Source organism: Macrobrachium nipponense, chromosome 11 (assembly GCF_015104395.2).
Source record: "Macrobrachium nipponense isolate FS-2020 chromosome 11, ASM1510439v2, whole genome shotgun sequence".
NCBI lineage: Eukaryota > Metazoa > Arthropoda > Malacostraca > Decapoda > Palaemonidae > Macrobrachium > Macrobrachium nipponense.
The window spans coordinates 48,060,496-48,084,205 of record NC_061087.1 but is presented as its reverse complement, the minus strand read 5'-3'; the positions used below and the strand labels follow the sequence as shown (position 1 = coordinate 48,084,205).

The window sequence follows — 23,710 nt, the reverse complement described above, 5'->3', positions numbered from 1 at the left end:
ATTATGAAAGGTAAAACTGACATCATTACTCATGAAAAATGAGCCAGAGCATTCTTTAATCTAAAGGGAAGGAAACTATATTAAAAAAGCATATTATTCGCTATAAAGGCTCTTTACTCTCGTCATCTAAGAGGATTTGATGATAGCCAGACTTGAGGTCCAGCGTGGTAAAAAGTTTACCTTAATTTAAGCAAAAGCTCTTCAATCGAGGCCAATTGGTGTACATTACTTTCGTAATGGCATTCAGTCGAATATAATCAACACACAACCTGAGAGAACCATCTTTCTTCTTAATTGAAACTGTTGGAGAAGCCCAAGGAGATTCCATTTCTTGAATAATACCCTGATCTTGAAAAGGATTTATTGTTTTCCTGATTACTTGTTCGTGACATGCCGGAGTTCTATACGGCTTAGTTCAAATAGGGGGCTCACTATAGCTATTGCTAACAAGTTCTCCTATATAACTACAGTAATTTAAAGGCATTGCTTTGAAGGTTGTTTGCAATAGCCTTCTAAGCCATGGTTTGCTGCAACCTTGACTCTATGTAGTCAAGGCTGGCACTGCATTGTCAGCTGCCACAGGGCTGCACATTTCTAGATCACAGGGACTCATTACTTAATTCTAACCTATTACTATTTACATTAATAGAAAGCACATTTGCCTTGCCATCAACGATGGTAGCGATCCCAAGCAACATGAACTTTGCCCACTTATGGGGATTAATATATATGAGTGCATCCTCTTCTAATTTTCGTGCTGGGACGAAAAATTGTTGGTACTGCCCGCTTCCCACTGACAACGACACTTCCACTCCCTCCCTGTCCACCCCATAGAAGAAGCCAATTCCCAAAGTAATAAGAACTCCTTCCATGTGAGTTGTCGGTCCAACATGAAATTTGTGGTCATGACATGTCCTCCTATAGATATCTGTTGATTTACAACTCTGATCACCACTAGCAATATTAACAAAAGACTTCCCTTTGCCACCATAATAGCGCTTGTCACTAAGCGTTCCTCGATCAAAGAAACACATGCTCCACTATCTAATAAGGCATGGTATGTTCCCTTTCCAATTCCCACCCCGAGGACAAGAACCGAGTCTCCATGCACGCAAGAGGGAGAGATAGGGGAGGACGTCTGCTCTGTTCCCGCCCACCAGTTACATGTACCTCTCAAGTAGAAGGAGCCCTACTGGCTGACCCACGATTGCACTGTTTCTCCTGTGGTCACCACTGCCACTGGTTCTTGGGATGCTGAGGGGTTGCTGCTCACTGGTGCACTTCTTACTCCCCTTCCTCTAGAGGGAGGGGACGTGCCACTTGGCGCAACATAGTTTAACACTCGCCGACTAGATGGTTAGTGGCACTACACCTGTAACAGTGTCTTTGTCCGTACAAAGAGCATTGGGTGCGAATGTGGCCCTTTCCCCGCACTGTCAGAGTCCCCCTGTCATAACCAGGCTCCCCCCTCCCCTGGCCCCTCTCGAGTTGGGTGGGGTTGGGAGGGCACACTTCTTTGTTGAGGGGCAGGCAGCTGCAGCGATGAAAGGAAGGGGGGCGACCTGACCTCCTCCTCCACCTTGTCCCTGTAGTTTGCTGCTCTCTATCTTTTATAAGGATGGAATAGTGTGTTGCAATGGCGCTTTACTGCCATGGTTTATATAGCTCTAGTACTTGCCTGCAAATGCATTTTTCTTGTCCTCTGTTTGATCATTTGCTGCTACCAGACTGTCTTAGTCCTTCGACAGTCGATCGACAAAAGAGGCCATTGTCTCCCCTACTCCCATTGCAGGGCTGTTTGCTGCCATCAACTCCATTCGCTAATCCTCCAGGAGGGGAAACGGAGGGTCATTTTCCTTTTGAATTCACCCCAATCTTCGGAAGAGCCGTGATCCCAGCCCACCATCATATGCCCAGTACTCCCAGTGATTTTCTGTTGGGCAACCAAAACTCTTTTCTCATTAGTCCAATTTTTCATAGCGATTTCCACACACTTTAAAAATGCCTCGATGAAAAGAATTCCTCTTTGGATCATGAGCCATTGAATTCTGGCACGTGCCATCCAGGGAAAGGTAATTTCCTCACCAGTTCTGGTCATCTACCTGTGAGCAGGAGAGAAGGCTGTCTAACTGCACTACGACTGTTCCAAGATGCAGGGGAGCACACCAGTGACCATTGCCTAGGAGCTTCAGTGGGATGTGCCTAGGAGCTTCAGTGGGATGAACAGCCGCATACTCCACTGCACTAACAACACTTATATTCTATTCCTTACCCCTAAGGATAGGCACTGAACCTTCCAAACACAATTTTCAATTTGAGTCTGGCAATGGGGTCAGGATCAGAGGCAGGGGAGCTGAGTAAAGGAGCCGGTTGATTAATTAGAGGACTGGGAACAGGTGACAAAGTTGGAGCAGACATACGTAAATACTAAGACCATCTGCAGAAGACTTCACAGAATTATCTAGTCTTAATTCTTCAGTCTTGGCTCTAAAGTCTGCTCTACAATGTCTATCTCTGTCTAATTTGGATAAGTGAGACTTCAAAATCTTGCACTTCTCCAACTCTAATTTGGCTATGCACCATCATTGCAAGTCTTCTACACTCAGTGCACAAGGTGTGTGAATCACACTTTTCTTTTGTCAGTCTGGTATTGCAGCCTTTGCTACAATACCTTACACTAATACCATTAGTGTCAGACATATTGAAAAAAAGAGTAATAGTCTTGAAAGTCAATGTCGGCAATTTATTGTAATAATTAAAGTCTAACAGAGGATTAAATAAAAAAAACAACAAAGCCTTAGGCTACCAATACTTCACCAAACCATCTGTAGGCAAAATACAACAAAAATCAACTCCAAGTAGAGCACTCCCAACTAGTAGGTCAGTAGTCGAAACCCAGCAGAAAACAACTGACTATTTGCTGAAGGAGTTCCTCTCTTATCCCGTAAGTGGGCAGGGTGAGACCTACACAAACAGTGTAACTAGCGCTACCATTTTTGTCAAATTTTAAGCTAATGCCAAGTGAACCTGTAAAGCCTCATTAACACAGGGCTAGTTTACCAGCAGCTAGTGCTAGCGACCTGTGAACTATCCCTCTACTTGCCCAATGTCAACAAAAAGTTAGTGAAGATGCCACTTGCCGAAATAGTCCGGGATACTGGCAAGTGAAGTTGATGTCCCAGCTACTTTACTGGCTACTTGCCCGTCACGTGACCCACTAGCAGCCACAACTTTCCCCGTGTCAACGCTGCTGTCGTGTTGCTGGATAGTATTCATCACCTTCCCTGAATGCAAGCATGTGCGAGAAGTGGAATTCAAATGAAATTTCCACGTTTTTGGAAATATATAAGGAATATGAATGACTGTGGGATATAAGGCACTCTCATTACATGAATAGAAGCAAGCTTGGTATGACTATGAATATACTGGCTGTAGCTTTGATCAAGGAAGGCCTTTACATTTCCAAATTTTGATTTTTTAAGGAAGAAAATGAAAGTTATCAAAACCATTAGTAGACAAGAACTGATGAATTGAAAAATCAAAGAAAAGTGGAGCAGGACTGGATGACATTTATCAACCTCGATTGTCATCGTTAATGAAAGCCGACACCTTCCTACGAAATGCAACAGTATGCCGGGCTTCATCCTCAAATTTATCAAGTTTCTGTTGTAGCCAAATTCATTTTATTTCCTGTCAGTAAACAAATTATGATGCAGATTGAATTAATACCTAGACAAAATTAGGAGTATCTGGATGTCGAATAAAATACAGTTGCTTTTCCTCCTCTTTTACAACAAAGTAGTCTACGGCCTTTCACAGTGATGGCATACATGATTAACTGTAGAGTAATTAATGAGTGAAACTATATAGAAAATTTATTCATTTTTGCAGCTAAGACCAACCCACCATATTCTTAAACTTTTGCTTGTGAGTAGTTATTGGTCTAGGTAAAAGTAATAACATCACCCTCATGCACATGTCTTTCATATTCTGTAGGAGCTTCAGTAGCCAATTCAGTAAGTAATGCACTGGAGCCTCCTAAACTTTCTCTCCGTTGAAGCCACTTCCTCAGCCATACTGTATGATTTTTCTTGCTTGTATTTTTTAGAATTATTTCTAGTTCATTTACCAAAAAAACAACTGCAGCATCAATTGCTACATCCATGGCACTGGACATCTTGATGGCTACTGGCCGCAAATACTTTCCTGCCACACTATCCTAGTGTCAACACTTACTTGACAGGTAAGTTAACTTGTAGCTAGCACTAGTGGCTCCTAAACTAGCCCCATTGTCAACGAGGCTTAAGCAATCTAATCACTTGGTAAGTTACGTATATATAAAACCAGAACCGCATAGGTTAATTCAAAGTGCGTGATCATTTTAATTAAGACTAGACCACCAATGACCCCTTGGGTCAATATATTTATTTACAACATTTCTAACAAAAATACCCATCCCCAAACCTGTACCCATACCCATATCCATACCATACCTATACCCATGCCTGTATCTATACCATATCTATACCCATACCCATATCTGTACAATACCACCTATACCAATATCTGTACTATACCCATACCCATACCTATATCCTGCACCATACCAATATTTGCACCATACCCATACCCATACCATACCCATACCCACACCCATACCATACCCATACTTATAATGTTACCATACCATATCCATACCATACCATATCATACCCATACCCATATCCATACCATACCCATAACCATACCCATACCCAAAGCTAAATTAACCCTACTAATAATAGTCAGCAAAAGTCTACAGGCAGTAACAGCCCCTTTTACCCTCTGGTGTGCAAACAAACGAGCAAACAAATGTTTCAGCATTTTAGTATTAAACAAGACCATCTGTACCTGCTGGGTCACTTTTTTTTCTACTAAACTTTTTAAAAAATGTCCATAACCATAACCATACCCATAACCATTCCTGTATCTGTATCATTCCCATACCCCTATCCATTCCATATCTACACCCATATCTGTACCATACCCATACATATACCCATACCCAAACCATATAATATATACCCATATTCATAGTCATACCCATACCCATATCTGTACCATACCCTTATCCACATCTGTACCATACCCATACCCATACTCACACCCATACCCAAATCTGTTCCATAAACCCATACCATACCAATACCTAAACCCATACCCATATCTGTACCATACCCTCCCCATCCCCATATCCGTACTATACCCATACCCATATCTGTACCATACCCATATCTGTACTATGCCCATGCCCGTACCTGTACCATACCCATATCTGTACTATGCCCATACCCATATCTGTACCATACCCATAATCATACCCATACCCATACCCATGGCAAAATTAATCCCACTAATAAGAGTCAGCAAAAGTCTACAGCAGCACCAGCCCCGTTTACGGAGGGAGAGGGAAGGGGAGTAGGAGAACAAGGAAGAGGGAAAGGGGATGGGAGAGTGAATGGGGAAGGGGAGAGAAGGGGTAAGGGAAGGGGGAATGGAGGGGGAAGGGGGAAGAAAGTACGGGGGAATGATGAGAGAGGGTACGGGGATGGAAGAGTGAAGGGCAGGGAGGTGAGGCGACATCAGGGGATGGAGAGAAAGAAAAGTAAGGGGAAATGATGAGAGGGGGAAGGGGATGGAAGAGTGAAGGGGAAGGGGAGGGGGAGGAGACAGAGATGGAGGGAAGGGAAGAAGGAAGGGAGGGAGGGGATGAAGGGGAGAAGAACGGGGAGATGTTGGGAGGGAAGGGAAGAAGGAAGGGGAGGGGAGGGGATGGGAGGAAGGAAGTGGAAGGGGAAGGGGAAGGGGAGGGAGGTTTGAGGGAGGGGAAGAAAGAGGGGAGGAGGGGATAGAGAAGAGGAGGGGGGGGGAAAGGAAAGGGGAAGGGAAAGGGAAAAAAGGGAGAAGGAAGGGAGAGGGGAGGGGGCCAAGGGGAAAGAGGGAGGGAAGGGGGCAAAGGGGGAGAAGGAAGGTTTGAGAAGGGGAAAGGGGAGGAAGGGAGAGGGAAGGAAGGGGAAGGGGGAAGAAAGAGGGAAGCAAAGGGGAGAGGAGGTTGAGGGGAGGGAAGGGGGATGAAAGAGTTACAGTGGGGCAGGTAAGAGTAATTTTTTAGAAGAATCATACAAATGATGATACAAGCATCAAATCTGGCACAATTATTCTCCAAGGAAAATATAGTTCAGCAGGCTTCAATATATAGGAATTCACACTTAGATCATGCAAATCAGACAACTACAAATATTTCTGAGATAAACATGTACTTCGGGTAGTTACTTTGGCGGCCATCTTGAAAATGGCCACCATCTTGGATTTTCAATTGGCCAATTGGGCAGATTTGATTAGTATACCTTGGAGGATACTTGTGCCAAATTTGATTCTTGTAACATCATTTGCACGATTTTTCTGTTATATGCTCCACAACTAATTAACACTGATCTTGTGCTCAGGGAGAGGAGGGAAAGGGTAGGAAAAGGGGGACATGGAGGGGAGGGGAAGGGAATGAGGTGGGAGAGGGGGGTGGGAGGGAGGATGGGGAGGGGAGAGGTGAGGGGGGGAGGGGGGGAGAGGGAAGGGAGGGAAGATAGGAGATGGAAGAGGGAGGGGGGGAGATAGAAGATGGAAGGTGAGGGTAGGGGAGGGGAAGGGGAGGGAGGAGGGGGGGGGGGAGGGGGGTCATTTCGAAGTCTGCAAAAGGACATCTTCACATAAGTTATTTGTTAAATCATAAAATCATTAGATTATAATTTCGTTTAAAGACCGACATCAATGCTTAGAATACTGTTAAAATAGCAGCATCAATGCTAAGAATAACATTTTATGGCACAAATGTAGACTAACCTTGTAGGGAATCAGGTGATTCTGTGAAGTTTCCAGTTTTGAATCTGGGTTTAAAGTTATTTTCAGAGGTTGAGAAGTTTTACAAACTTGGGTCAAACTCAGGTCTACAGTACAAGAACAGTTCGAGGAACTGTTGGCATCCACAATGCAAGGTGAAGCCTTGTTACTTTTGCATTCTGGAAATTAAAAATACGTTACGGATCAGTAACCATTACAGTGTATTGATTTTAAAACTCTCTCCACTTAAAGGATCATCTTAACCACTTTGAATCATTCACTTCCGTTTAAAAGAAATGAAATAATTGTATTCTTGCCCAGTAAATTCAAGCATAAAACGAGAACTAGCACTGAATGACGTACTTTTCAGATGATCCTCTGATGTCCTGAAAGTCAGATATTCAGAGAATTTCAGGTTCTGGCTTCTGGTGCTACCGTGATATGATGATGATCCACCAACGACCTTGTAAAGATTGGCTTGCGAGGAGTTTCTGGGTAGAACATAATCATCTTTTCCTGCTGTACATTGGCTAGTTGAAAACATCATCACTAAATATCCCAATAGTCTAGCAATCATTAGCCATTTCCAAGCGTTCATCGTTGATCTTATTACTTAAAGCTATCAAGATCTGTGTGTCTGGTCTGAAAAGAGATAAACTTTTAATGAACGGACTGATTAATTTATTTTAGGTTACTAAAACTAGCGTCAAACGTCTAGGTTATTGACGCTGTAACAAGAAAAAAAAATGTTAAAGAAGCATCATATAAGCTATACATAAAAACACAAACTATAGATGTGTATGATCTAAATCATGTTGAGGTCCGCCTCCCTAATACTGATACATAACTGCTCTATATTACCAAAATCCAAAGAATACTCCACAGTGAGAGTTGCTCTGTTTTCTTTCATATTTACGTTTTGACTGGAAATTTACTTATATAATAGGATCACATATCATTTGTCTTAGGAATTACACAAAGTTATGCATTATCATCTTAAGGAAAAAGGTAAGAAGGAAAAAATACAAGACATTTGTCATAATAAATCTTATATTAGTGAATACTGTATTTTTATCTAAATTAAGCAGGAAATAATTTGACAAAATTGTCCCATGTAGAATAAATTGTCTCTAACCGAGCTGACAAGTACCTATGCACAGCACAATACTTCCTTCTTCTTGGTGCACTCAAAGAGGTAGGAAGTGTGTGTGTGTGTAGACGAGCCATTTGTATTCTTAAAAACCTCGTATCGTGACTGGGGCAATCATAGGCGGATTAAGAGGAGGCGTGGGGGTGCATGATCCCCACCCCCTTTAGAAATTTCAATGATTTATTTTTTTATTTTTTTTTATTTCTATTTATTTTTTTTTTTTTTTGCTAGACTATTCACAATTTGTCCATACATGATGTTGCAAAAACTCGTGCACAAGTTTTTCGTGATGTAATCCCGCTCGTCCACTAACACTTTCCCGACTTTTGTTGGTAGACAAAACATTCATTGGTAGGCGAATTGCCACGTATACAACGATTTGGCGGCACAAGCAGAATGATCCTTTTATGACATCTTTGATGTAATCGTTCCTCGCTTCAACCCCCTCCCCTCTCGTGGAATAATGACACATTTGTATGAGAGTTGAAAATGCGTCCTTTTTAAAGAACTAATATTGCTTGAAATTCACTAGCCCGTACGGATATAAAAAGCGCCTGCAGCCACCGCTCGCTCTGCTTCTTCTATCAGACCTAACAAAATCCAGATCTCTTCGGGCATGACCATGAAATCTAGAAGTAAGTAATCATTCTTTATTTTAGCCATCGTTGGGCAAGTGCTCTAGAATCGTGATGATCATCGTTAAGTGAACTTTTGGGAATGTGTCCCTCGTTGATTTGTCAGATTCTTAATAGATTTTGAGTTATTTTCATACTTTTGAGTGGTCGTGTGACCACTCTTGAGTTTTGTTGCATTAGTTTATGGAAGATACGTACCCATTATTCATGTCACTATTTTTCCATATTTTATTTCATAAACATTTATTTTTGTAAAAAAGGGTTGGAACTTAGCCCTTCAGGCAGGTTTGTCCGCCTCACACCATCGAGGCCTTACCGGTGTTCAAATCGTAGATTTATTCACGACACATGAGTAAATAAATTGTTTTCTTTAGTTTTATTATGGCAATAATTATTATATACGAATGTTTATAATTGTTGCGAGTTATAGGTACCCTTGCAACGGGCTGTAAGGACAACGCTTTTTTCACATTTTCATTGTATCCAATCATCAAGTAGTGTTGTTCCTACTTCCATCCGATAGAACGTTCCGCGGCCTCTCCGCCGATGTATAACACATGTAATTCCATTATTTATACGCCTTATTATCTTTAAATGTATGTTTGTAAGAAAACACAAATCTAGTCTCGGGGTCATTACTGCTCTCAGTGTGAGTGTACTACTTCTCCGTCCGCACCTGTCTATGTCAACCCAGTTCGTCTGTGAATACGGGCTGCTCCGTGAGCAAGAGCCCATGCTGACATAAAGCCAGCTTAATCAACAACAACAACAACATGAATAAATCATCAGTACCCAGCTACCTGTCTTAATCTCTGGTCCTCACAACTGGTGACCTCCAGGAGTTGGTGACACAGCGGTTTAGGCCCAGCCATTAACGGACTAATTACGGCCGCTCACCTTCAGAGAACCTTTACCGGACTCAATACGGCGCCACAGTTTAGGTCTCTGAAAAACTCCATTGCAAGGACGACACCAACGCCATTAACGGACTAATCACGGCACAGCTTCCCAGCGTGTTTGGGCGTTTTTTTCGAGGACGGGTAGCTGGGTGCTGGTCAGCCAACACAAAATTCAGGCGGCGGTCCAGAAACATCCATCCAATGTCGCGGCCTCCTTTGCCTCACCTGGGGGACGCCAAATATCTTCTCGACCCGCCGAACCTGCAGGCCTCCTCTGTTCTTCCCCCAGCACTATTGCCGCACCTGTGAGTCCCCAGGCAACCTTCCGACGCTGCTACTTCACCCAGGGTCCTGCTTTACCCACCCTGATGCTGCCATTGCTCCTGGGGCTCACTCGGCCTGCCTGACGTCGCTGCAACACCTGTGGACCTGTTCACCCTTCCAACGCTGTTGCCTGTAGTCCTCCTCAGCCCACCGACACCGCTGCCACATCTGTGGGCCTCCCCTGCCTGTCGACGCCGCTACCTGTGGGTTTCCTCGACCAGCTGACACCACTGCTCACCTGTGGTTCCGCTCTGCCCGCAGGACACCGCTGCCGCGCTGGGGACTTCCTCAGCCCAACCTACGCTGCTGCCGCACCTGGGATCCCCACGCCCCGTCCCACTCCACCACCACACACAATGCAGCTCTCTCCGCAGTTTTGATCGCTCCAGCCCACAGTAGAACCCCCCAGGCAACCGCCAGGGGAGGCATCCTGTCAACCAGCAACACCAAAAGGACTCTACATTCGATCCTGCCTCCAAGATATTTTATCATCCAATAATTATTCCATAATTATTGTCCTGGGGGGAGTATTTGTAAGGACAACGCTTTTTCCCCATTTTCATTGTATCCAATCATCAAGTCGTGTTGTTCTTGCTTCCATCCGATAGAACGTTCCGCAGCCTTTCCGCCGATGTATAACACATGTAATTCCATTATTTGTATGGCTTATTATCTTTAAATGTATGTTTGTAAGAAAACACAAATCTACTGTCTCGGAGTCATTTCTGCTCTCGGTGTGAGTCTGTACTACTTCTCCATCCGCACCTGTCTATGTCAACCCAGTTCGTCTGTGAATAAATCATCAGTACCCAGCTACCTGTCTTATTGGCAGGACAGCCTAGCCTATAACAGCACAAGACTTCAATCCCCAAGTCACGGGACTGATGAATATGGCGGCAATATTTTTACAATTTTATTACAAAAATAAATTATCTCATGTCTACACTTACCCTGTAATCAAATGAATATGTCCCATTTACTTTACAAAGCTACCGGGTCACGTGGTCCTTAAGGGAGCACTGGCCTAATTAGCAATTATACAATTCACATTTAATGACAAAGACAACGACAGGAGTCGGGGAACATGAAGGAAATACACAACAGTAGAATTACAGCCTCAGCCAAACACAGCTGAACGAAGTCTGAATCCTAGTGGGTGCACACGTGAGAGCCGAACCTTGTATGTGTAACTGAGTTACGCATATACGGTTACAAGGTGTCAAAATGTTGAGGACGAACCGTAACCACGTTAAGCACGTAACTTCATTTCAATCCACTGCGATCATCAGTCTGTCTCTGTCCGGGTTGTTTACCGACGATGGCCACCATGCAAGTAGCAGCTGCCGCGTATATTTATATACATTATTTAACGAAGATGAAGCGAAATAAAAGATGGTGGCAATCAAGGTTATATACTAGAAGGGTAGAATACAGTGGGCGGGAATTACTCGCTGACATGAGATTCCAAGAAGTTTCTGGCCACAGTAAAGTCTGTTCTTCGTAATAACTAATAAATTGAAGGACCTCTTCCTCACTCCAATCAGCCATGGTAGACATTTACGTACTGACTGACCAAAACAAGGGACTCTACTATGGACGGCCTTGTTCATAATCGGTGTTAACAAGTTCAGCAACCTCTGTTGTTACGCGTGTAATACAGGTCCCGTCCACACATGGCGTAACGTTCAAAGAGACCTCCCTTTGATTCGGGGCCCAAAAACCGACAATTGCCGGGACGGAGGGCGAACGGAGCCTCGAACCTCGTGGGTTCGGGGTTCGGGTTCGAGGAACCGTCCACACTTGCGTTTTTGTTACGAGAATCGGTTACAATACAAGGTTCGGTTCGCACGTGTGTACCCACCTTTAATAACATTAACTCACGAGAGATGCCCGCTGTATAATGATCTGCCGGCGACACGAGAGCCCAATTAAGACGTCTTACCTCTAATACACTCTGAAAGGGAAGACGCCGGCTCGTCGTAGAGACATTAACTGGAAACCAGTTAGGCATTTTCTCAGTGCACGTGTTACTTAATTTATCATTATTGTGACAATCCCAATACAAATTACAATACAATATGAAATGCAGAAGAAATCCCCACGACTCTAATTTCTTTTTCCTGATTTCATGCTTGGAACGCGACGGAATCAAGTCGAGAGAAAATGGTGCACAGATTTTTTCACAATAATAACCATTAAAACTATTGTAGAATCTAAGATATTTTCAAAAGAATGTTAGAAGTGCATGATAATGCTATATTGGATAGTTTGTTGCAAAGGAGCACTTAGAGATGAATAATTTCTTAGAAGGAATACTTATTCCCTTCCATAAGTTACTTCCGAAAATGTAAAGTCTTTTGGGAAGGCATATTCTTATGGCATAAAGAGAGTAACCTCCCAGAATTAACAGATTTCTGAGAAAAGCATTTCTTCGAAATATTTTTTTTCCTGGGAAAGCACAATATTTCTTCATGACATAATTTTGAATGGTTTTAGGGAAGAGGCAGTACTTTCGGGAAATGCAAGGACTTGTAGTCTGTTATTGCAGCATCCAGGAAGAAAGGCATTCAGTCAATTCAGTCAAGTGCGAGGAAAAGAAGCAGACAAAGTTGCATCAGTTTTCTTGACAGAATGTCACTTAAAGGTTTGCTGTTGGTGAGTAATATTAACAAATTTTTTTTATAGTTTATAAATTCACTGACAAAACATTAAAATTGCATCTTCCCGAACTGAGCATTGTTTTATGTCTCCTGTCTTTAGAATAACAATACATGTGAATGATAATTAGTAGTTTCATATTAGATGATAAGTATCTGGGCTTACTGCATGGCAAAGCTAAGAATCCCAGATGGATAGCTCAGCAAAGGGAAAAATCTAGGGAAAATTTTTTTTTTTTTCCGTTCTATAATTTTGCTGTGTTGAATTCTGTGGACGTCAAGGACTGGCTGTGAGAACTCACAGAGATGATGGCCTCAAAGTTATGCCGGTTTTGACTGAACACTTCAAGACTTGTGTATTGAACGGAATATACATATCTAAAACTGCATGAAATTATTTGCTATGCTGCATAGACAGTACATACAGGCTGAAATTACAAAGGAAATCAAATCTCAGAATGCGGGCCTTACTTTGGGATCATGGCTGATAAGGTAAGGGATGTATCCAACTGGGAATAACTCGGAATAGCTCTGCGATATGTAAAAGATGAAAAACCAGTGGAAAAACTGTTCACCCATTCCCAGTGGTAGACCATAACGTGGTGCTATTGCTGAACAAATCACTCATGAGATCACCCAGGCAAGACTTGACCCATAAATGTGTCGCTCACAGACATATGATGGTGCAGGTAACATGGCTGGGGCACGCAAAGGAGCTGCACAGAAATTTAAAGAAATAACTTATAATCTTTAAGTTCACTATTATCACTTGCATCACATGACTTGAATTTAGTTTTATCTAATGTCCCCCAAATCAGTTCATGTATTTTGTGAAATTTACATAGTTAATTTTGTGATAAAATTGTGAAACCCAATTTTATCACAAAATGAAACTATGTAAATTTAACAAAATATACATGAAATGACAGGCGGATTTGCGCCAACAGAGCTTAAAAAACGAAATCAACTTTAAAAGAATTGATAACGAGGTCCCAAATGCACACAAGGCCAAGACAGGGAAGTTTCAAAAAACCATGTAGAAAATGCCGTGACCTGTCTCCAGGATCCCGTCAGTAAAAGTTTCAAAAAAAAAAAAAAAAAAAATTTGTGCAACATTTTGCTTATCCAATTTCTCCAATATCGACATTCATATGAACTACAATATTTCATATGTCCAAAATTACATTCATAGCTTAAATATGGATGGATATTTATTTAATTGCATTTTAAAATGTAAGAAAGGCAATTATCCCAATGTTTACATCAGTAAATTGTCGCTTCGACCGGTTTGCGTGACGTCACAAAATCACATGCGTAAAAGTCCCAAATTCATCATTGTCATTGCCATATCGTGCTTGCTCCATTCGATCAAAACATTCTGTCGGTACGGCAAGAAGACACTACACGCACCCAAATGACGACAGGACAGGAGTCAAAGTGGTTTAATAAATATCCTTCCATAGATTTATGCAATGAATGCAATATTGGACATATGAAATATTGTAGTTCATGCAAATATCGATACTGGAGAAATCGAAAAGGCGAAATGTTGCACAAATAAGATTTTTTGCGTGAAACCTATAGAGACTAACGGGATCCTGGAGACTTAGGTCACGGCATTTTCTCCACGGTTTTTTAAAACTTCCCTGTCTTGGCCTTGTGTGCATTTAGTTATTAATGATCATTTGTGGTGTCTTTGATTTATGAGAACTTTTTATAAATTGGACTGATATGCTCTTTAAACAGCATTTCATTGCGGTGCAAGAATTCGATAGTATAGTAATGTAACCAGTGTACTTTACCATGAATTAGCGTAATTAAGCATGGAAGTGAGAAGATTCTTGGGTGACTGATATTTGGCACTGTAATTTGGCTGCAAGATGAAGTGGTATAACTGAGATGCCTTTTTGAATTGAATCATGACTAATGGATGAGCCCCTGCAACAGCAGGCAAAATTTAAATTAACACTAAGAAGTTTATTGTAAAGTGGGCGAGATGTTTATTAACCATATAGTAGTTGTCGCAAATTATTCGGCGACTTGATGAACAGTTCGTGCCAGATGTAAATGGAGGACAGGCCTACCCCTTGGGATAGTCTCCAGCCCGTACACAAGGACAACTTGAACAAAAAACATCGGAGTTTTACCATTTTATTACAATAATAAATTACTTATTCTCGTATTTACATATCAAAATTACACACAACAACAATAAAGGGGCCATAGTGACCTTAAGGTGGGTACACACGTGAGAGCCTAACCTTGTATGTGTAACTGAGTTACGCATATACGGTTACAAGGTGTCAAAATGCTGAAGACGAACCGTAACCACGTTAGCACGCAACTTCATTTCAATCCACTGCGATCATCAGTCTGTCTCTGTCCGGGTTGTTTACCGACGATGGCCACCATGCAAGTAGCGGCTACCGCGTATATTTATATACATTATTTAACGAAGATGAAGCGAAATAAAAGAAGATGGTGGCAATCAAGGTTATATACTAGAAGGGTAGAATACAGTGGTCGGGAATTACTCGCTGACATGAGATTCCAAGAAGTTTCTGGCCACAGTAAAGTCTTTTCTTCGTAATAACTAATAAATTGAAGGACCTCTTCCTCAACAAGGGACTCTTCTATGGACGGCCTTGTTCATAGTCGGTGTTAACAAGTACAGCAACCTCTGTTGATACGCGTGTAATACAGGTCCCGTCCACACACGGCGTAAAGAGCCCTCCCTTTGATTCGGGGCCCATAAACCGACAACTGCCGGGACGGAGGGCGAACGGAGCCTCGAACCTCTCGGGTTCGAGGAACCGTCCACACTTACGTTTTTGTTACAAGAATCGGTTACAATACAAGGTTTGGTTCGCACGTGTGTACCCACCTTTAATACGACAACATGAGGCGTGGACAGGCAGCCACGAGATTCTAAAAAATCACGCCAAATTCGCTATCTCCTACCAAAATTATACATAATTGCGTTTTTGAGCCACTCCACTGTTACTCAAAACATTATTCAATATGTTGAGCCAATGATGGTTAAGATTAACACAGATTACATACAAAATTGCATGTCACTCACAACTCCCAAGTGGATTTCGAAAACTTGGTTAAAGTGGAGCTCACCAACCCGCATCTGCCTCCGTTGGAATCTCTCAAGTGAAGAACGCTCACGATGTTGATAAGCGAGGCGTGGGATGGCGAGTTAGTCATTTTCTCGTAATTTTGAAACTGATACTAAGGACTTTCTTCCTTCTGTCATGACAAAATTAAAACAATTCAACAATCAAGTGGACTTCAAAATCAAAGAAATAATGAATTTCTTGAGAATAACGAAATTCGATCAAGAACCATCTCGTTCTTGCAGCCAATTGGCATACGTGGAACCTCTTACGTATGTGGGACAGGCAGAAATTGATCATGGAAAAATAGTGCACATATTTTTCACGACATTCTCCACCTTCAAAAAAAAAAAAAAAAAAAAAAAAGGAAGAGTCCAAAACAAGGCAATTAGGCCAATTGGTGGGGCAAGCGAGCATGGTCTCGGGGAGTCGAAGCCCAGAGGCGTTCACAGCGCTACGATACACGTCGAGCTCTCGACGACAAACAGCTACAGTACTGAGTGGTCAGTGATCACTCGACAAAAGGCATTAGCACGAAATATCAGTACACAATGTCATAAGCAATGTACATAATGTAACCCAATCAAAGCAGGTAATGGCAATAAAACGGGCAAAATGTAATTCACCAAAATCAACAAATGGCAATGCATCATGGAAAGCAACAGAGGAATATCAATAGCAATGTAATAAGCAATACAGGGCACATCGTGGGACGAACAATGAAATATATGAAAAGGTAATTCAAGAACATAAGCAACAACATATCAATGGCAATGCACCATAAAAAAACACTCAGAGCAATGGCAATAACACACACAACACAATTCAGGCAATGTCAATGCAATAAAGTGATACACAAATGCATTCTGAATTCCTCTAAAGGAGTTTGCAATCGATTCAGTGCTCGTCATAGAGCACCATCAATAGTAGCAGTCAGGGTGACACAAAAATGATTCATCAATTGTACAGACAATTCATTTAGTAATCATAAAAACTGAAATGTGTATGCTACGAGACCAACCAATTAAGGTAAGAATTGCAACAAAGAGATTACATGCATATAGCGATCATTACAATCTAATAGTGGCCAAGTGTTTCACTCGTCATTCAGTCATTTTGCTGCTTAGCAATTGCAATCATTTGTCCAAAACTCTTCCAGGAGTTTCATAATGAGGGACCTTGTCCCGTGCAATATATGAGTTACATAATGGACATGAAAAGTTACAATAGCAGTGAACACAATTTGTGCAGTTGAAACCGTTTGCGGACCACTCCACTCAGTCTCATAAGACGCATTAACAGAATACCTAGCATAACCCAAAAGCTAGGTTTACACCTACACACTTTTGTGTTGCTGGCTGTTACGCCGTGGGACCGCAAGAAACCGCACCAATGCACACCACGCCGCTGGCGCTGGCTGGCGAGGACCGTTAAAGTCGCACAGCGCCGCTAGGATTTTAAAACTTTTCAAATTTCTGCGCAACGTCTGGCAGCCTGATGAAGTCACACAAAACCGTAAGCGATGTGGCACGGCACCACAACAACAGAAGTAAGAACCCGCCTTCATACACGATTAATACATGGCACACACGTTGAGGGGCGTGCGGCGTGTTACGGCGTCTCCTTATTAAATTAGGTCGATTGGATGGTAGGTTGCCGCGCATTCTAGGGAGGATGAAAGGGGCCGGGACAGACCACGGGGGTATCATTCGCGCTCTGACATCATGTCGACATTGTATAAATAAATAGATTTTTATTTTTTTTTAAATAAATGTTTTTTTATGTTATTTTCTTAATATTAAATGATTTTGTACATTTTATATCATTCATAATGTTTCTTTTTTTAATAAATATGTTGAAATACTGATTTGCATTTACATTTTCCTTATTGATGCTTAATTTATGTCATGACAATATATATGATGATATGATTGGGTGAAATGAAATCGAAAAATGAAAAAGCATGGCCATAAAGAAAAATAACATGAAGAAATATAACAGGATCTCTAACATGAAATATGAAGTAAATAGAACTTGGAAAATAACTTGAACTATAAAATGAAAAGGAACATGAAATAAATATGTCCATCAAATGATATAATAACATACAAGGTAAAGAACAATAATATAATATTGAGAACATGATCAAATGAACATGAACACATACAAATGATAATGAAACAATAATTAACATTGACTGGACAAGGTTATTAACGGGAACAATGAAAAATCAGTAACAGACTAAAGACATATTGACCTCAGTTGATAATATATGATATTTGCAGTTGAAAATGTTATGATATAAACCAAATCACAATTTCATTTTCTTACATTCTATGATTTTCAGGTTCATTTTCTTACATTCTATGCTTTTCATGTTCATTTTCTTACATTCTATGCTTTTCATATTTTCTACTTAAATTCTATGCTTTTCATGTTCATTTTCTTACATTCTATGCTTTTCTTGTTTTGTTTTTTTTCTTTTGCTTACATTCTATGCTTTTCATATTCATTTCTTACTTTCTATGGTTTTCATGTTCATTTTCTTACTTTCTATGGTTTTCATGTTCATTTTCTTACATTTTATACTTTTCATGTTTGTTTAGTAAGTGTTTTTGTTATGTCCATAATTTGCATCTCATTTGTCTCACTATTATAAATTATGTTATTCTTACTTTCAGTTAATTATTTTACATAATTTTTTACATGTACCAATCATCATTCAAATATCCTTTATTACATTAATATTGTTATTAGTTCTTAGGACAATACAAAAGTATGGTAGTATAAAACAATGCAACATCACCGCAAGCCACCCGCAACACACCACTACATGGAGCAATAAAGCCAAAAGAGGGCGTGCCCTGACATAGCAACACGCACCATAAAACCGCACCAAACTTGTAACACTGCGCTAGACACCGCAACAACACGCCGTAACATACCCGTAACACACTGCACGGGTCCGCGATACGCCGTCCAATGACGGTCATTTTTTCTCCACACCACGTTAATTTTTGTGCGGTTTCTTGCGGTCCCACACCGTAACAGTCCTCAACACAAAAGTGCGTAGGTGTAAACCTACCTTAACACCTTCAAATCTCTCCCAACATGCACTCTTTCATAGTTCACCTCTTAACTGTTAACAACATACACTACACTAAATCGTCTTTTACCTTCTCCAACATTCTCTTTCTCTGTTCAACACCAGCTTTCCTTTTCGGTTGGATCTCGACTTCATTCACTGTCTCACTCACTTCATCCCTATCACTGTCTGTTTCACAATCACTTATATAGTCTTCCAGTCTGTCGATTCAACTCTTCTTTCACTATCCTCAGCCTGATTCCCACCATTTCCCTCTGCATTGTAACCATCGTCGTTCTGGTTCCATGCTTCCTCTCACTAGTCGTCGTGGGCATTGATCTCAAGTGGGACAATGTGTTGTACTGCTCGCAGGTGCTCCTCTCCTCCAAAGAGTACCTTCATAGGGCCAGCCGGAACCCTTATATATTGGGGTATAGGGCAAAAAATGCAGTCATGAAAAAATTCATGGAGGTTCATATGGTAATTGAGAATACGTATACGAAATATTTCACCAAAATTCCTCTTACTTTCATAGTTACAGAGTAATTAGTAAACGTAACTCCATAAGCCAAAAACATTGATCCGTACAAGAAAATGCAATATTTCTTCTGTTATCATAAATTTTGATAATTATCGTCAAAGAAATTGTGAGCAGTGGCGTCTGTAGAGATTCCATGAGTCACAGAATGGAAGTCAGTCAGCTTTTTCGTATGTTTATCTTTGTTTTGGCAAGAATTTCATCATGCCAATGAGGGAAAGACAAGCAAAACATCTCGTTAACTTACAGACGAAGAAAATTCGCTTTAATATGATTACAGAATATCATAATATACACGATATTAGCGTAGTTAGTGAAGAGAGAGAGGGAGGGTGTTTATTAACCCTTTACTGCCAACTGGACGTATTTTACGTCGACATATTTTGTCTCTTGTGTGCCGACTGGACGTATTTACGTCGACTTACAAAAGTTTTTTTTAAAATTCGCGGAAAAATACTTATAGGCCTACCAGCCTAAAACTTTTGAATCACGTGCCTTGGGGGATGCTGGGAGTTCACGGATCAAGGTTTTGTTTACAATCGTTACGCAGGCGCACAAGCGCGAATTTCTTTCTTGCCGCACTAAAAAGTATCTGTGACACATCTCGGAAATTATTTCGTCACTTAGACATAATTTTTGTACCATTGTAAATTAGCCATTACATGAAGTATTATATATGAAAATGTGCGCATTTTTATGTAGAATACAACAAAAAAAATATTCATGGTTGTAGCTTTTATCAGTTTTGAGATATTTTCATATAAATAACGATGTGCCAAAATTTCAACCTTCGGTCAACTTTGACTCTACCGAAATGGTCGAAAAACACAATTGTAAGCTAAAACTCTTATATTTTAGTAATATTCAATCATTTACCTTAATTTTACAACTAATTGGAAGTCTCTAGCACAATATTTCGATTTATGGTGAATTTATGAAAAAACTTTTTCTTTACGTCCGCGCGGTAACTCTTCCGAAAAAAATCATACATGCGATTGTGGTAATGTTTGCACCATTTTAAAATTAGCCGTTATATAAAGTTTTATATATGGAAATGTGCGCAATTTCATGCACAATACAACTAAAAACAACCCATGGTTGTAGCTTTTATCAGTTTTGAGATATTTTCATATAAATAACGATAATTGCCAAAATTTCAACCTTCGGCCAACTTTGACTCTACTGAAATGGTCGAAAAACGCAATTGTAAGTTAAAACGCTTATATTATAGTAATATTCAAGCATTTAACTTCATTTTGTAACAAATTGGAAGTCTCTAGCACAATATTTCGATTTATGGTGAATTTATGAAATAAATAACATTTTCTTTACGTCCGCGCGGTGACTCTTCCGAAAAAATCATACGTGCGATTGTGGTAATGTTTGCACCCAAGGTATATAGAATGGTCAGGTAGAGTCATTTGTGGGGGGTTGCGGCTTATCCCCCCAAGAGCCGCATCACCTGGAGGCCAGGTCAGGGCGAGAAGTCACTCAGCTACCGTTTCATTCAAATGTATATCAAAGGTCACTTCAGTCATCTCTGTATTGATTTTTTATATAATATAAATTATCATTTAAATAATGCCAAACAACTGGGCCGTGTTTGGTTGTTATTCAAATAGTAGAAAAAAAGAGGAGGTATCCTTTTTCCGATTCCCTCGTGATGAGGAAACAAGACGGAAATGGGTTCATCGTTGTAATAGAAAGGACTACTTTAACCCTACTGCTCATCGCATATGCAGTAAACATTTTGAAGAAAATGCATATAAAAGAGACCTGCAGCAGGAACTTCTTGGATCGCGAGTCCCAGCAATGAAATTCAGACGTATGAATGTGAGGAAAGCAGTGCAGCTTCTTTCGGAAACAACATCTAAAGCTTTAGATTTTTATGGAAGTCAGGGACTTTTGACGAGCATGTCCTGGGAAAGTACAAGGGACTTTATAAAGCTTGCCGACTCCTGGTTTGTTGTGTTCAATTCAAAGGTACCTTATAACAGAAAAAAATCTATAAATACTTATGGGATGCAACTGACGGAACAGAATAAAATCCTTGACAATATGAAGTGTACTGCTGAAACAATACGAGTTTGCAAAAGTAATAAGATCTATCAGTTCCAAAAGGGACTTATTGTGTCATGCAAATCCTTGCCAAGGTTGCATATGTATAAAAGTAAATATGATGTATCATACATAATTACCTCCAGACTTAACCAAGATGGAGTGGAAAACATGTTTTGCTGTCTTAGACAAATGGGTGCAACTTATGATCATCTTACGCCAGATGAAGTCAAACAGAATAAGGTCATATTTACTTGGCAAAATAAACTCTATAACTGGAAAAAATTGTAACTCGATGAAGAAGTGCGATTCTTCAAGTATGTCGGAAGGAATGTTCAGTCAAGAGAAAAGTTGTGCAAATAATGATTCAAATGAAACCGATCTTGAAAGAGAGCTTATGATTTCTGCAATGGTGTTTGCCTCTACTGAAGATAAGATCCCAGAAGAAGATTCAGAAAACTTTGAAAATGAATTTCATGAAATAACTTTAGAGAATGTTGCAGACGAAGAGGGCCTTCGATATGTTGGAGGTTATGTGGCATCTAAATTTCCAGATTATCAGTTCTTAGGATGTAAACTTGAAATAGTGAAAGGTACCTGGATTAGTGCAGTAGAGCGACATGATGATAAATTAACGGAACCCAGTGCTGAGTTATTTGAAAAATTAAAGGTAACGGAAAAAATGTTTCAAACATACAATGGAGAAAATACACTGAGACCAGGCAATGGAGTATTATGCAACTTGGCACGCCATATTGAAAATTGTTTATCCCTGCCTTTTAAAGTAATATTGTTTTTTGTCAGATGTCGGATGTTTTTTTAGGATGAGAGCTCTGAATGCCCAAATTTTATCAAGTAGGCAAAAAAAGAAAAAGATGCATAAATTAACTAAATAATGCCATGAAAATTTTAAAAATTGTTTTTTTCACTTTTACTAAGTATTTTTCATTTCCATTATGAAGCCAGATACTGTTATGTGTTATCTATGTCGATCTATGTTAGTTTATTTAATAATGTATTGTAAAATTGTAAATAAGCCTTTGTAAATAAATGCCAGGTCAAATGCTAATTGAATATTTTTTTAAGTCCTGTCAAGCATACTAATTTAAGGTTTCTATTATATATTAGAGAGCCAAACATTATCAATCCACGATTTTGTATGTGTAGTACAGTACCTATATGAATTCAAAAGAACACCAAACGTATACAAGATAACAGAGTGAAAAGGACATCTTACAGGCCTAATCTCTTCGACCCAAGGTACTTAAGTTTCCCAAGGTAGTACTTGCCTTGACCGCTCCCACCCTGGCCTGTCACGGAAATACCCCACAACTACCCCCGCGACCAAAGTGACTGTACCTCTCTCCCTTATTCTATATACCTTGGTTTGCACCATTTTAGATTAGCCGTTACATAAAGTTTTATATATGAAAATGTGCGCAATTTCATGTAAAATGCAACCAAAAATAATTGAAGGTTGTAGCTTTTCTCATTTTTGAAATATTTGCATATAAATCACGATAAATAGAAAAAAAACCACGTTCGGTTAACTTTGACTCTACCGAAATGGTCGAAAAACGCAATTGTAAGCTAAAACTCTTACAGTCTAGTAATATTCAGTCATTTATCTTCATCTTGAAACAAATTCGAAGTCCCCAGCAAAATATTTAGATTTATGGTGAATTTAAAAAAATCTTTCCTTCCCTCCGCGCACGGATTCTCCGCCACAAATCTCCGAAATGCGTACGTCCATTCTCGGAATATTTGCTCCGTTTCATATTAGGCATTTCATAGAGTTTTATATATGAAAATGTGCGCAATTTCATGTAAAATAAAATGAAAAATATTTGAAAGTTGTAGCTTTTCTTGTTTCCGAAATAATTGCATATAAAAAATATATATATATAAAAAAATTCGACATTCGGTCAACTTTAACTCGTCAGATATGGTCGAAAACTGCAATTGTAAGCTAATACTCTTACATTATAGTAATATTCAATCATTTGTCTTCATTTCGAAAGAAATTAGAAGTCTCTAGGACAATATTTAGGTTTATGGTGAATTTTTGAAAAAAATATTTGTTTACGTCCGCGCGTTACGAATTCATGCATTATTTTGTGATAATATTTTCTCTGTGTTGCTTTTATTGTTTTACAATGTGTTATATACCAAAATGATTGCAATTTAGTGTACATTACAACGAAAAAAAAAGTAACTTGTTACCTTTAACCGTTTCGCGCACAGCGCGATTTGAATACAATTATATATGAAATTTCGTTTTTGCGCTATCATATATCGCATTATTTATATATGATAATGATAATTTTTTTCATTTCTGATGGTTGCATACTAAACTTCAGCCAATGAAA

The 23,710-nt window shown here is 40.0% G+C and overlaps 1 protein-coding gene across 1 annotated transcript in view; it reads right to left on the bottom strand.

Annotated features, from left to right (window-relative positions):
* LOC135208633 (cytokine receptor-like) overlaps positions 1–23,710 on the bottom strand; it is a 278,711-nt gene that overhangs the window by 226,427 nt on the left and 28,574 nt on the right. The window contains exons 2-3 of the mRNA XM_064241020.1: positions 7,237–7,515; positions 6,877–7,052 (exon numbers count right to left, since the gene is read on the bottom strand). Coding sequence (XP_064097090.1) covers positions 6,877–7,052; positions 7,237–7,471 — 411 coding nt within the window. The 5' untranslated portion in view covers positions 7,472–7,515. The remainder of the gene's footprint in view (positions 1–6,876; positions 7,053–7,236; positions 7,516–23,710) is intronic.